This window comes from Peromyscus leucopus, chromosome 19 (assembly GCF_004664715.2).
Source record: "Peromyscus leucopus breed LL Stock chromosome 19, UCI_PerLeu_2.1, whole genome shotgun sequence".
Classification (NCBI taxonomy): Eukaryota; Metazoa; Chordata; class Mammalia; order Rodentia; family Cricetidae; genus Peromyscus; species Peromyscus leucopus.
Window position 1 is genome coordinate 58,902,584 of NC_051079.1, and position 16,195 is coordinate 58,918,778.

A 16,195-nucleotide genomic window follows, 5' to 3' on the forward strand; every position below is an offset into this window, starting at 1 on the left:
TTTTTTTTTTTTTTTTTTGAGAGAAAGTCTCTCTGCAGACCTAGCTGTCCTGGAACTCACAATATAGGCCATGCTGGCCTCGAATTCGCTAATATCCTCTTGTTTCTGCCTCCTGAGTACTGAGATTAAAGGCTTGCACCACCTCACCCAGGTGAGACTGAGCAGGATTTTTAACAAACGTCTGTAGCCCGTTAAAAATTATGCTGAGTTGTCAGAACCAGTATGTCAGGCTTCTAGCAATAAAGGTTGCAGAATACTTCAGGGACACAAGTAGGTACACAATCTGAAGAAGTGTACAAATTTGGGAATCAACACAGTACACATTCGTGAAGCTGTTCTAATCAGCATTTTATGTCTAACGTAAAGATGTGTTTAATGAGAGTCTGTGAAATAATGTCAAAAAGGAACAAAAAGAAAGACAAAGAGATGAATGCCAAGTTCATTTTTTCTCCACACTTTCATTGTTCCTTCAAACTCTTAATTGTATTGCGTTCATTGTCTGAAGTCCAAGATATTTTTAGTAAGTGGTGAATAAATATACTGTCTTCAGATTTGGTTTTTTGTTCGTAAAGTAACATTGGACATACTGTGAAAAAAAATTCAAGTTATAAAAAAATGGTTACTAGCTGGGTGTGGTGGCATACACTGTTAGTCCCAGCACTTAAGAGGTAGACGCAGGCAGCTCTCTGGGAGATCAATGCCAACCTAGCCTTCATATCAACTTTCAGTCCAGCAAAAAAAAAGAAGACTTTATCTCAAAATAAAAAATTATTGAACATTATCTTCCAACAGAGACCAAATGGATTCTAATAGTTACTTTTTTATCAAAGTCTTGTCATTTGTGATTTGATTTGTAATTGTTTATGCCATGTGACCAAAAGCACCATGTGTTTTGTGACAATACAATTTGAATACTAAGCCACTTTCCCATTTTCTGACACATAACTTTCAGTGAATTTTATTTCTGGACTGGGGAGAGTCATATTTTAAAATACCAGTTAAGGATGCTGGGAGACTAGATCATGGTGTACTGAGAATTGATCACTGAACCCTCTGCTCCTTTGGGTGTACGAAATGATGCTCTCCCACTATACAAATTTTCTGTCGTCTACTACTTTAGGAGCACCCTTCCTTCCTAGGGTATCACAAATATAATTGCTATTTTTGGCTGTCAACTTGACTATATCTGGAACTAACTAAAACCCAAGTGCCTGGGTATACCCGTGAGGGATTTTTGTTGATTTAATCATTTGAGGTGGGAAGACCCACCCTAAATTTGAATCTTTTAAGTTGGGAAGCTCCAGTTTAAATTTGGGCCACACCTTCTGGATGTAGCCTATGTAAAGGACATGGAAGGAGAAAGTGCTGCTCTTTGCCTGTTTGCCCTCACTTTCCCTGTCAAGTTTATTCCTTCACTGAAATTAGAACCACCTTCTTCAGGATTCTGGCATATGCTGAAGACCAGCTGAGACATCCGGGCTTTGTGGACTGAACAACTCCTGGATTTTTGGACTTTCCAGTGGGAGACAGCCATTGCTGAAATAGTTGGACCATTACTTGTAAACCTCCCAATAAATCCTATATATTATACCACATATAAAATTTATTATATATTTAAATTAATCTAAGAAATCACACAATAAACATATATGTGTGAATTATTATATATAATGTATTATATATAATATAGTCTTTCAGTTGTTTCTATAATTAATACTAATAAAATAAGTGAACACATCAATGAAAATTTCACTGGAGGCAATACACACAGAAACATACTTCTTGCAATGTTTTGAAAGTATGGAAGTGTCTAAAGAGAAGTCTGTGAAGGATGTGTGGAAGGGTGGTCAGAATTTACATATTCCTGTGTATTGAAAAAATCAAGTGAATCATTTTTAATTAAAATTTCAAATAAATAATTAGACATATCACAAACATGTGTATATATGCTTTATAATTATAAATGTTCCTATAATTCATCAGTGACTACTACCAAATCTCCTAAACCCCTCTGGCTGGTTGCTACCAGCAAAAGGCAAACTCAAATCTTGAGTACAAAATGCTGCTACTTTGGGCAAAGCCTGAATATGGAGGAATGAGGCTTGGGGACACCTGCCTGGGGTGTGATTTGCAATGAAACATTTACCCATTAGCCAGTAGACTACAGGGATTTCCCTTAGCTTCAGGAAAACATCTGAACCTCTCTCCCTGTCAAACAAGGTCACATGCTGATGAGCAAAGGCCTTCTGCCTTTAAGCAGCTTTGGAAAGAGAAAATCTTCAGTCAGAGCAATTCCATGATTTTTGTATTTGGTATAACTGGGGTTCACTGAGATATCAAATCTTTTATGATAGATAATTTATTGGCCTTAAAACATTCCTCACTTAAAGTGACATAGAAAATATTTTGCAGAACTCAGGTTTTATTAAAGGTAAGCAGTATCAGGTTTGTTTGTTTGTTTTTTTATTTTATTTTATTTTGATTTTTGGTGTGTGTGTGTGTGTGTGTAATTTAAAATTTCTCCAAGACATGAAAAGATTATTTTACCATATGAGCAAACTTTATTCACAAAATTACTATTAAGCACAACATCAAATCAGTACATTAGACCTAATTCTTGTAGATCATTATAAAAGAAAATTTGGAACTTGTCTCCAGCTTAGAAAATGACTTTATAGATGATTCTAGGAGAGTCAAAGTAAACAGTAACAAGTGAAATGTTAGCTTCATTAAATAACCTGTAGGATGGCTATCAATGTGGGTCAGTATATCCCGAGGCAGCTCATCAATCTACCGTATAAAACATTCAGATTCCTTAAATCACCATAAACCCTCCCTGACATCTCTTGGCTGGCATGCATTGTGAGCATGAAATTAATTTGGCACCCACCTATAGATAAAATTTAGGCATTTGCAAAACATTATCTAGTTACATTCTATGCTTCTACGAAATGAACAACTGGCTGTCTTTCAATTGCTCATGAAGTAAAACCTGACTTAGACATGAGGTTCTCAAAACCTGGACAAAAAAATCTAGCTTATTTCATCCTCACCTCCCTTCTCAGTCCTCTTATGACATGAAGAACTGTCACACAGGCTTAGGATGAATGCTTGTTTGTGTATTTTTGGCAAATTTTCAGGTAAGCTGCTAACGAAATGCAGCTTTTGAATAGCTTACTCATGAGAATTCAAAAGCCCACTATGTATTCGCATAGCTTCCTAAAGCATTGAGGAGCCGACTGTGCAGTTATTCTAAGACCCTTCTTTAAGAACAGCAAAGAAGTGGGTAGAATTATCAATCATGAGGGGCCCTTTATTGTCTCACTTTTTTGCGATCATGCACTAATTTTTCTGGAGGACATATATACATAATGTAGTCACACATTTAAAACCCTAGCTATCTACCCTTGTACAAATCAGTGAAGACAGAACAGTAAATATACATCTGAAAATATCAGCTATGGGAAGCAAATTATTTTCCATCATTGACTGAGACTTTTGCAGTCATTTCATCTTGTACAAAAATATTATTAGACTCAAAAAGAGTAAGGTTCTTTTATGTAGTCAGTATTTGAACTCAGTATTTTCTATAAGGACAACTATCTTTAAATTGAGCACACACACACACACACACACACACACACACACACACACATTCTTACAAGAATGTGGGATTTTATTTAACCATCATCTTAAACTTTTTGTTTTGTTTTGTGTTCTCAACATGCCAATCACATTTATCTTTTTAAAATTTGTTTGCTTACCTTATTAAAGTTTTCTTTAATATATAAGAGTAATCATTATTAAAAGGAAATAAAGTCTCCAATTTTAGGCCACATACATAATTCAATACATGTACATTTCTATTTAATTATATTAAAAGGTCTAAGGATTCATTGTATCTCAAATAAAAATGGTATACATAAAATCAATGCAAAATGCTGGAAGGCTATAAATAAAAAGTCAAATTAAATATGTCTGCTGGTGTTGATGGCAGAAAAATGTGATAAAACCATAGATCTTCCTTTGACATATTGACTTTGAGTTTAAAAGTCACATTTCAATTTATTTTGAATAGTCACTGAAGGTATTTTTTTTTTTTTTTGGCCAAAAAAAATATAGTGTAGGTTTGCTTGTTTGTTTATTTCCTAACACAGACTATGGAGTTATTCTATGACTATCCCCAGAGAAAAAGAAAAAGATGATGAGAAATAATTCAAACCTTTTAAAGTCCTGAAGAGGATGGGATCAGAAAGGGGCCCCACTCCTTTTGCATTCCGTGCTTGAATTCGAAAGTAGTACATGGTGTCGAGGTTGAGATCCATGATCTGATGGGTCAGTCGATCACCACTTATAGTTTCCATAATCCAGTCGTCTATTGGTATATTCTTGTCCAAGGTATAAAACAAGATGTAAGCTGTATAAATAGATAAATGCAATTCTGTTTGGTGTACAGAACACATGTTGCAATTCTCCTTTCAATAACACATTTCTCAAATATAATTTGTAATAATTATTATGTGTCCACAATCTATCAACCACAGCATCCAGTATAGCAAGCAAAGACTTTTTAATATTGTATAAATTAGATAATAATTGTTTCAATGCACAGAATCAGAACATGGAGTAGGCCATTAGAAATAAAATGTATCTGTCATATTTAAAATTTGGTGCTTTAGCTATCTATAAATTCTGATTGCTTTTCTCTAATATGTAAACCATTATGATAAATGTAAAACTGTGATAACATGTCTGCATAATACTCATGGCAATCTAATTATGAAAATAAGTAATATTTATTTTGGTTGTGCTCAAATAATAAAGATATATTGGGAAGTATAAAATTCTGTATGTATTTAGAATATTATAAAAATGAAGAGTAATATTTTATTTTTGCAGTGACCTTGGGAAGTTAGCAGGGCCTGTGTGGCACTCCTCTCACAAATAATGAAGTCAGATGGAAAAATGGCTGGATTGAGATTCTCTAAGCCATATAATCTAGCATTATTTCTCCTGTTCCAGCTTAGGCAAATAAATATCACTGAACTATAAAGTTGGCTGTTATCTCAAATATTAGTACCTATCATTGGAGAACTTTAATTTTATGTTTTGGGAGTATGCTACTAGAATGGTAACAGTGCACTCATTTATGACAGTCTAATTTGAATTTGCACTGAAAATCAGCCTTATGAAATATGCATCTCTGAACATTAGTCTTAGCCAACTTAGGTACTATCTCTTATTTAAAAGCATCAATAATTTACATATTACATTGTCAGATGAAATTGTATGGGGCTAATCGTGTATATTTTTGTTATATAAATATGGTGTTGTCCTTCACTTCTGCCAAAATTCCAGAAATAATATTTACCTTACATACTGTACTGTTTGTAAGTCTAGTAATTCTTCATAAAACCGTTTCTTTTATGTAATTTTCATTGTTTATATTAATCATACACTGTACTGTGTTACATAAGAATATGAAAATCACTTTCTAAAAGCAATATGCTTCCCTTTTGAAAGGCTTTCTTTTTGAGTCCCTCTTGCCCCTATCTCGACTAGGAACTGTCACTGTTAGGTATGTGCCATGCTTAATTTACGGTTCTCAGACTGAGTTTCACCTACCTTCAGAAGTATTCATGCACCATATGTGTACTCTCAGCACAAATCTTCACGGTAGGAAGACTGTTGCCTGTGCAGCCCCATTATTTCTCTTTGTTATTCATGCCAATCTACCTTCCCTTACTTTCTGTATTCAAACTGATCCCAGCAGTCAAAGTCCTGTTAAGGTATTTCTGATACATCAAAGTCGTCCTTGGCCATAAGCTTTCTTTCCTGTAAGCTTTCCTGTAAGCTTTGTGTTTTTAATAAACTAGGACAACACCTATGGTTTATATCACTCATTATATTGTCTAACAGAACTTTCTTGGATGTTTGGAGCTCTGTGCTTTCTGGATTCTAAACTTGGAATTTCTTCCCTGTTGATCTGTAAATTTAAGCTAACTTACAAAATCCAACATCCAGAAGCATTTTTTTTTCCTTTAAAAAAGAGACTAATTATGAAAACTTATTTTTTTGTGTGTGTGTTAATTCTCACCTTTCCTCTTTATTTGTATTCTTTCAAACCTGCCCGCCATAGAAATTACCTGGAAGGTGGGTATACATTATAAAAATGACCACAGGGCAGGACTTTTTCAGTTAATAGTTCTGTGAGCCATCTCTGGTGGATGCAATTACTCCTATTATCTAGTCTTCATACTTTTGTCTGATGCTGTCCTCCTGAGCTATGATGAGTTTTAAATCTTGCTTCTCACCAACATCATTAATTGATGTGTCAGAATATCCTGTAACATTAAGTCAGGTAAGATTATGATCTCTGTTTTGTCAGCAGATTCCATGGATCTTTTCTTCTAGTGTTTTTTGATGAAGTGACTGGCCAAGAGGAGTAACCAGGAGGCAGAAAGTGAGAGTCAAATTTGGCCATCAATAAGTAACCAAAACCCCCTCTCAATCATGCATATTGATAAGCAAAAATATTGCCAATCACATAAAAACTTAGACTTTAGCTAGGCTGATATATTGATTATACCTTCCTTCATAAGATAACTTAAAGCAAAGGGCTTAATCAAAGTATGCAGATATTCTAGACACACAGAAACTGTGACTACATTCATATTTTGGTTTTGGCCACTAATATATAGTAATAATATTGCCAGGAATATATAGACTTAGGATAACCTCTACAATCTGTACCCCAAATTATTTCTGTGATCAAGCAATGTCAAAAGCAAATGCTTGGGTGATCTGTGGGATTTTCATATTTTTTGACATCTGCTTCAATATCATGAAAGTCTGATCATCGTGAGAGTTTGGTAGAAGGTGGAAGGCATGTCATAATAAAGAACAATACAGAATATGAACATGCTATATGAGTCTTCTCCAAACATTAAGGTTGGGTGGATTTCAAAATGTCATTGTATAAAAGTGTTTTCATGGATATTGTTCATTTATGGTTAATTCCCCATGATAACAATTATAAAATATCCTCATATTTATGGTCCAAATTAATTTCCTCAGGAAACTATATCTATTGAAGAGAATACAGTGACGCTGGCAACTTTTCTTTTCTTTCTTTTTTTTTATTATATCTGTGTCTTGTCCCTCCACCAAAAAAAAATGAAAAGAAAAATAAATATTTTTTACATCAAGAGCCACGTCTTCTAGTATGTTTTCATTCCTCAGAAATCTTACTAATAATCAGTATTGAAACTTATTGATTGAATGAGTTTCTGTAGCATAGAAGTTTCATTTTGGATGAATGACTTGTTTTGGTTTGGTTTGGTTTTTTTTTCTAAGACAGAGTTTCTCTGTGTAATAGCCCTAGCTGTCCTGGAATTCACTATGTAAACCAGGCTGGCCTCAAACTCTCAGAGATCCAGCTACCTCTGCCTCCCAAGTACCGGGATTAAAGGCATGCACCACCACCTTCTGGTGATTAATGACTTTTAATGAAATTAACATTTTCTGTGTTGTTGTAAGGGTATGATGCATATGAAACCTTGAAAATTATTCTCCCACCCAGGACACTATGCTTCTTTATGGTTTTTCTTCATTTTATTTTTAGAGGAAAACAATATATTTGCATTCACTGTGATTTATCTACATAAGTTATTTATTGAAGATTTAAAACTGTATTGATGAGCTAAAAGCTCATCATGTGTCAGGTTCTGACAACTCAAAATTGTTATTGCATCAGTCCTCAATATTTACAGTGACACCAAAGAATTTCATTTTTTTTTCAATTTGATGATTAAAAAATTTCAAACTTCAGTTGAAAGATATCATTATCCAACCCTAGAAACTGGTCTTAAAGAAAGCTCCCAGATTCATCTAAGTGTGCCAGATTTGGGTATGTTCTGAAGGTACTGAATGGATCTAAAGTTTTAAATTACAGAATTTCACAACCACACAATCTCCTTTGAAAACCTGTGCATCTATTACCACTGGCTGTCTTTTGCCCTTGCTATCATCTTATTCTTTTACTTGTCAGAACTGACCAAAACAGTAAAGTTTCATATGAAGTGACAGTTTGGAGGCTCCTCTGGGTTTATTGGTACAACCAGGAGCTCTGTTCTTGAAATCACATTTATCTAATATGCATAACATGTAACATCACGTGCAATCATCCCTTCTTCTCTTCACACAAATAGGCATTTGGAATTCAAGAAGCAAGGTGTCAGAATTTGTTCAATTACCCCTCTCTATTTTTTTTTACATCTTTCTCCATTTATTCACTCAAGCATTAACATAGAGAATAAAATGATCCACACTCTGGAAAACTGGACTTAAGCAGTAGTTGGGACAACTGCTCAAAAATGGAAGAAAGGTAATAGACAATTACACAATCCAAGAGATTTTCAGCCAGAGGAATTGGTTATAGTAGCTCAAGGTGCAGAAAATAGAATCTACCTCCCACAGAGGATAGACTGCTATGTACTGGGTAGACCAAGGTATATCATATGATCTCTGCCAAACAGTAGCTCAACCCAGTCAGGACCTTCCATCTTCAGCATGTTCAAGTAGGCAAGCATGGTAATTGTGCACTCAGGTGTAAAGATAAGGCATGTGACTTTAGATGAATTACCACAGAAAGTTAAAAATCTCATAATTTCACATAAGAACAACAGGAATATGTGATCAGTTACCATTTTATCAATTTTAGCAGGATTCCAAGTATATTTTAACTTCTTACTCTGTTTTGAACATTTTTTTAAAAGTGGGTCTAAATTCCCTGCATTTGATGAGCTCATGATCAGATTATCCTGGTACTGCTGTTATCTGAGTTATCATCTCAGCATTAATTAATTAATTAATTAATTAATTAATTAATTAATTTTTGTTCATATCATCTTTTTGAAGTATTTAGATTCACAATGGAACCAGAAACATCATGAGTGAAGGTAACCAGACCCCTAAATACAAATATTGCAAGTTTTCACCTATATTTAGATTTTGGCTTTTAAGCTTTAGATACATATACACTTAAATATGAAAAACCACAGAGGTTATGTAGCTATTACGGAATGATGGGAGGAGGGGATCTTTCAAGGAAAGGGAAAGATACCATTTACTTCAGTTGTAGAACATAGAGAAACTGAGCCGCTGCCCAACTAGAAGATCCAGCTCAACTGAATAATGTTCACAGTGCTTAAGGTTACTTTCCACATAACAGGAAAAGAAAAATAATCATCAGTATAACACAGATACGATCCTTGTGTCAGCTTTTTAGGATTTTGGTACTTTAAATATGTGTGTGTGTGTGTGTGTGTGTGTGTGTGTGTGTGTGTGTGTGTATTTAAAGCAGGAAAAGGAGACTCATTCAGTGTGATAATATTGGGAAGATGGACCCCAAACCAGACATGCCTCCAAAGTTCCCAGCATAGGGTAAGCTTTAAATACAAGATGAGCTAGAATTTTAGCATCTAGAATATGGACTAGAATTCTAATTTTTACACTGGAAAAGCAAAATTAATGTTTTCCTTTTCAGAGCTGAAAACACATTCTGTTGTTTACTTTGACAAGATGAAGATTTATTTGAGTAAGAGTAAAGAATGTACTAGTGGAAAATGTGACTCATTTTATTCCTTATCACACAGTTTCCATCATACCTTGTTTTCATTTAGAAAGTTTCTATATTTTCTTCTTAAAATATTATCTATTTTTGACATATGCTTATAAATAATTGTTTATAATGAAATAAAACATAAATAAATCAAAAGCTACAAACTTACTGAAACAGAATCAATGAAAGTAGACCAGACCACTGAGAAATGAGAATAAAAGAAAACTGGAATGCACCAGCCTGATTTTTCAAAGGTTGGGCACACTGACAATTGAACACATATTCTCGTGGGGGAGGGATTTTATACTTCTGTTTTGCTATATCTTTGTCAGGTTATATGAAAATTCTGTTTGCTCCTACAATAAGAGCCATTTCATAAACAAAACAAATCTTCTACTTAAATTTCAACCACATGTATAAACTTGATGTTACCTTTTCATTTTGAAAAAATTCACAACATACCATATAAAGTGAGTTTGCCATCTGAAACTGTAAGTTCCTTGTTCATTTGTACCACAAAAGACTCAGTTACTCTATTAATTTATAGTACTGACATGTACCTCTTGTATATACATATAGAAGAATAAAGAGAGAGTTGAAAATTCCTAACCCAATGGTTCTACTTCATTGGGCTATAATGTGCACATTTAGAGTTGTATAGTTTTTTTTTTTTATAATAAGTTAATTCTATGGAGATATCTATTAAAAACCCAAATTGATCATTTGAATGCAAACTCTCTAATAGAACTCCATTATGTTTTTTTTTTTATATATACTAAATTAACATCATAGGCTTCTAATGGATGTTTTAATTAGGCATTTTTGTTATCAGCAATATTTGGTAAAATAAAATCTGTCACTGTGAAATATTCATTATGTTCAATTTCTGTCAGTCAATATTAAGTATTTTCTGAACCTTATTATTTAATAATGAAGCTAAAAGCTAAAAGAGAAGTGAAAAAATCCCAAGACAAACCTCCTTCACGTGTTGCACAAAAATACAAGGCCATCAGCAATCCTTTATATTACATAATTGTCAAGCATTCAGCTGCCTTTCAGTCATTTATATTCACAGACATAAGAAGGTTGTCTTAACGGTCCATAGGATAAAACACAAAATGCCTATCCTGAATGAAATGTAATTGTTTCACCTAGAAACTGAAGGGGAATATTTACGTGTGCACCTGTAGGAGTCCTAAAAGAACAACACCCTCAGTGGGGGACAAGAAGAGCCAATCAGAGAAGAAGAGGAAATGGACCGACATGCTGAGACAGAAACTCCACACCAAGAAAAACTGCAACGTAAGCAGAGTAAGCAGCAAAGGCCAAGGTGGGGCCAGGCTGGGAAAGGAAACTGGATGCTTACCAGTGATTTTCCCATTGGCTTCCAAGGGAGGCTGCCAGCTCACAATGACAGCGCGAGGCTTCCCCTCTCGAGTAATGACTGTCAAATCCTTGGGAGCAGAAGTCGGGGCTGTGAGATGAGACAGAGATAAGGTCTTGTCATTGGTTGTGGGAAGAAAGAAAAGACACCGATGGGCGTTTTGTCATGACACTAGTAATCAGGATCTATCACTAGGTCTATCGTGTTTATTTTGCCTTTGACAATTTATTGCAAGTATTTGAAGGACAGAAGTGAAGGCATCGAATTGGTAGTTTACCATGGAAGTTCAGCACCTTCCAAAGTTGTGAGTATAGACAGGAAATACGGACCTGAAGAATGCAACTGGTGCTTTTAAGTGAGCTCACACCCATGTCTGTATGTACAGAATTGTATGCTTAATGAACTGAAAACTGCATGCCTTCCATTAAGGAATCTATTACAACTGTAGGTTATAACTGAAAAAAAAGTGACCTACCAAATTCCATGAAAAAAAAGAGAGATGAAAACAAACAATAACCAGAACAAAACTCTATAAAAACCATGTCAGATCTTTCAGCTTAAAAAAAGAAGTAGGTATTTTCACAGTGAGAATGGATTTTGAGAAACAAAAGTAGGAAAGGGCAAGTAATATATGAGAGCCTTTCATTAATCGGGCTTGAAATAAGATAGCAAAACATCCTGCCCTCTTCAGATTGATTTCTTCTACACGTTGGGCAAAATAAAATGTAAATATATTCTAAAGATGGAACCAAATGTGCCCAGCCAATCCAACATCTCCCAGACCTCTGTCAGTCTGTTTATTACCCTTCTGAAGACAGTTTTTCTTCTAAGCAGCTAGCAATGTTCCAAGTCCATTATCTGCAGTCTCTTTGTTATCATTAGTTTGACACAGGCAGATTTAGAGCTATCTTTTCTCTCTATCTATGTTCTGCTAGAACTTTCTTGTTTCCAAATAGGACTCCAGGGAATAAGATAAACAGAACTAGATCTCTATTTGAACCCATCTCCATTCTATTCTCCTTAGTACTTCCGAATGTCACATAGGGTAAGTCAGTACATTAGCTACACTCCACTTCCAGAATATCTTCCTATGTATTTGTAGATACGAACTAAATGAGAAAGACACAAATCTTATCTGTCATATTTTTTACCCCTCAAAGGCCACGGGGACTATAGTTAATCCAAAGTTAAGCTGATTTTGATATGTTGTCAATCACTTAATTTATTTAAATTTCCAAAGAAAAATGGGGAAGACAGTGACCCAAAGGAGGAGAAAAAAGGAGGCTAAGAAGAAAGAAGAGGAATGGGATGAGATGGAAGAGAAGAAAACATACGTCAGGGGGCATTGGACGGATAGCATAGACTCATAGCAAAATATCAAAGAAGTAATGACATCTTACAAAAGGATTATTTTCTCAAAGAATTCATTCAAGATATTTCATAGCCCATTAATAGAAAGATTAGATACAGTCAGAAATCGATTTAGATATTATACAAATCATATAAGAGAAATTTTAAATTATGAGGGTAATAAAGAGATCTTAACTTGTCAGAATAACCACTTTCTTACCTGTGTTAAAATTCAAATTGATATTTATTTAGAAAACTAACAAAGGGTGATGATGAGGTTACTTTGTCAGTCAGCTCTGGTGTTTAAAAAACAGTTAAAAAATTCTGCATTTTTTTTTGCTATAATAAATACATAGTAATGTTCTGAGAAGTTGGTTACTCAAAACACTCAGCTAATTCATTTGTTTCAGGTATGTGTGGGTTTTTTGTTGTTGTTGTTCTTAAGCTGTGTGAATAATGAATAGAAATTTTGGTATTGCACTTGTTGGCTCACATTTAAGGTTTCCCTATGAGCTGCAAATGTTCCCCCAATATCTGGGAAAGAAGTGGGCTTAATGACTCCTATAATCAGCACTAGTACCAAATGATTGCCTGCAGGCTGTGACTAGGTATTTCTTCTTTTGGGAAACTTCTCCTTATTTTTCCAGAGGGAATTTATAGTTTGGGCTGTTTCCTATCATTTTAATATGTCCTCAATCTGGTGACCATATTTTTTATGTTACTTCATGATTCTCAGTCTAGTTTTTTTTTTTTTTTAATGATTGTTATTCTCTTTAAAATAGGGACTATTCTTTTCATCTTTTATGCCTGCTACCTATCACGGGGTCTAGAAGTTACAAAAGAACCCAGTATGTCCACTGAGCAATACCCTACCATATCCGTGGCTCTCAAACACCGCCCCTGCCAGATTACAATTTTTTTTTCATTAAGTGTATAAACAGAGGGAAACCTTTTAGACTTAGAAGATTACAGACACGGAAATCACATTAAGCTTTTGTTATTTGGATTGCCAATATTGTTTTGCACATCTTCCTTTCAGATAAACATATGGAATTTTCTTTTGGAGAAAAAGACTGTCTCTGGGCCATACAAGCTTTATGGCTACACAGATTTGTAGATTTGTAGTTTAGGTTCTTTACACCAGCTTTTCTTTAGCTTTTTTTTTTTTTTTTTTTTTTTTTTTTTGGCTACCTATCTCAAAAATAGTCATAAAGTTCTCCCTTCTGAACAGTTGAATATTAATTGATTGAAACAAGAAAGACAAGCAGGTTCAACACACAAGGTTGATAGCACTGTGTGGGCAGCTATAGTTTCTTAGAGCTGTGACTGGCTCCTTCCCGACACCATTCCTGTTATTTGTATTTTAATTAAGGTAACCAGAATAAAATAAAAGATTGTCCATCTGCACAGAACGAACTGTTTTAATTTAAAATTTTGCCAACCACCATTGCTTAGGTTTACTATGAACCACCTCAGCTTATAGCAACAAAGCCATGGAGTCTATATCTTTTTTCAGAATTAAAGCAAATCCTCAAGTTATTTCATCCACCTCATTTCTTCCTCATAGTTACAGAATCTACAGACACTTGTGAATTGCTTCTTACTTCTCATCATCACCCAGGGATCTCATCCACATGCTATTTACACCTTTGTGCAGATCATTATCTGATTTGACAATCACTCTTTCTGCTAACCACAGGTCTCAAACTTATTATCTTTTTGTCTACATTGGGACTCTCCATTGGTGTCTCTATAAGGGTAGGTAGTTGATGAGAAATCTGTAGGATGCATTTTGCAAGTCAGATGCTGGTGTGCATTTTATGTTTATAAATGAAAAAAATGGATGAATTTCCTTGCTTTAAGGTGAAATTTACTATTCTTTCAGTCAAATCATATCATTTTTGCTTTTTTGATTTTTTTTTATTTTGCTAGTTTATGTTTGATTCTATTCCTGTCCTTTGGTGTTAAAAAAGAAAAAGAGGGGTATTTTATGGTCCTCATAGTATATAATTCACTTGTATTATCCTAATATTCCTTATAAACTGTAGATATTGGCATCCAAGTCAGAATTAATAGAGGGAAGCTTAATAATGTGTAATAAGTAAACTAAAAGAAAGGATGTTAAAATGAGGCTATCTAAAAAGATTTTTCCAGACAGCAGTATCTACAAAATTTGGAGCTCTAAAAATTAAGGCAATAATCATGAATTAAAGTTGCAATATCAAGGGACAAATTCCAGTGAAAAAACAAATTTTGCTCACTTGAGGAGAGCTTTATTGGCACAAATAATTAAAATTTGAAAATGTTTAGTGTAGTTCACACCAAAATATAAATATGAAACCAATAAAAAATAGATACTATTAGGGCTGCAGAGGTGACTACGTGGCTAGGAATATACATGTTACTCTTGCAGAAGAACGGGTTTGTTTCTTGTACCAAGGTCATGTGGCTTCACGAGGTCTGACACATTCTTTTGGCCATTGTTGGCACCTGCACTCATGTGCACATACCCAAACACAGACACACAACATAAAAATAACAAAAAGCAAAATAAAATATGTTTTAAAAGACATTCTTCAGAAGTTGGGCTTTGGTAAACTATAATGCCAAATGTGGAAATGTTTTAAACTATGGATTTCTAATCCCTAGAAAATTTGACTTCTGAATTTTACATTGACTTGCATTGATCTAGACCCAAGCTCTTTCAAAGTGCATGAAGGTTTTCCATTATGTGACCCTATTTCCAATATGACCAAGACCACCTGGAAACATTTCTTATTCCAGCTGTCTTTGTTACAATAAATATCCAGGAAGCCAAATTTGTAATTTTTAAGTTTTGCCTCAAAATTTCCAATATCTATTAGAAGTGTTATTCAAATCCACCCTTATATAAGATAGAGTTCAGTAACTAGATTCCTGTTGTTTATTTAAACTCATTGAAGAGTATTCATATTAAGTTCCTGTGAGTTAATGTTCTAAATAACTCATTCTAAAAATCAGTGGTTAAAAATACAACCAGATTGGGTAATCTATTGGTTATCCCTTTTTCTTGTCTATGGGAATGGAATGATACTAGCTATAGAAGTGCTATGAACTGTACAGGATATATTATTTCATGCAAGACAAGGTATAATTTTGAAACCATTCTAATTCTGCCTCAATTTCCACAGAATTTATGAACACGGGTACCAAGCCAAGCATCAGCCTTTAAAGCCAGCGTCTCTTCACATACCGGCTTCGTAGGTGGTGGCATGGGCCGTCATGCTCCATGTGCTTGATCTTCTGTTCTTTGTCACCATGACTGAGAACTCATACATTGTGTTGGGCTTGAGGCCTGTTGCTGTGTAGCTGAGAGATGCTGTGTCTTCTGACTATACAAGCCAGAAACAAGCAAAGAAATATAAAGAATGAACTGTCAATTCAGTAAATCAAGACAAGTAAAACAACTACCAAATAAGTCAGCCAAAAGTAGACTCAGTTCAAAATAGCAGAAGATCTAGATCTACTTCTGTGCCAGCCAGCATACAGTGGCTGGTCATGCATTTGAGACTTAACTGATAAAAATCATGCAGTACTTTGTTCAAAAGGGAAGCCAACTGGGTAAGTTCCCTGAGCCTGCCCATAAGCACAGGCAGAACACAAATTCTTTTCTCAACTCTATTTCAAGATACTTTCTAGTCAGACCTGAATTAAATTCATATCTTTTTCATTGAAATATGGATATTTTTTTTGGGGGGTTAATATATATTTTCTGTTGATCATCATCATTTCCCACTGCAAATAATTCAATTAATAGCATTATAATGATTATGATGTTTAAAAATTAAGACCTAGTTTTA

The 16,195-nt window shown here is 34.5% G+C and overlaps 1 protein-coding gene across 2 annotated transcripts in view; it reads right to left on the reverse strand.

The window, feature by feature from the left end:
• Dcc (DCC netrin 1 receptor) overlaps positions 1-16,195 on the reverse strand; it is a 1,151,759-nt gene that overhangs the window by 104,566 nt on the left and 1,030,998 nt on the right. For both annotated transcript variants that reach the window (XM_028864828.1, XM_028864827.1), the window contains exons 18-20: positions 15,589-15,727; positions 10,989-11,096; positions 4,223-4,417 (exon numbers count right to left, since the gene is read on the reverse strand). In XM_028864828.1, coding sequence (XP_028720661.1) covers positions 4,223-4,417; positions 10,989-11,096; positions 15,589-15,727 — 442 coding nt within the window. The remainder of the gene's footprint in view (positions 1-4,222; positions 4,418-10,988; positions 11,097-15,588; positions 15,728-16,195) is intronic.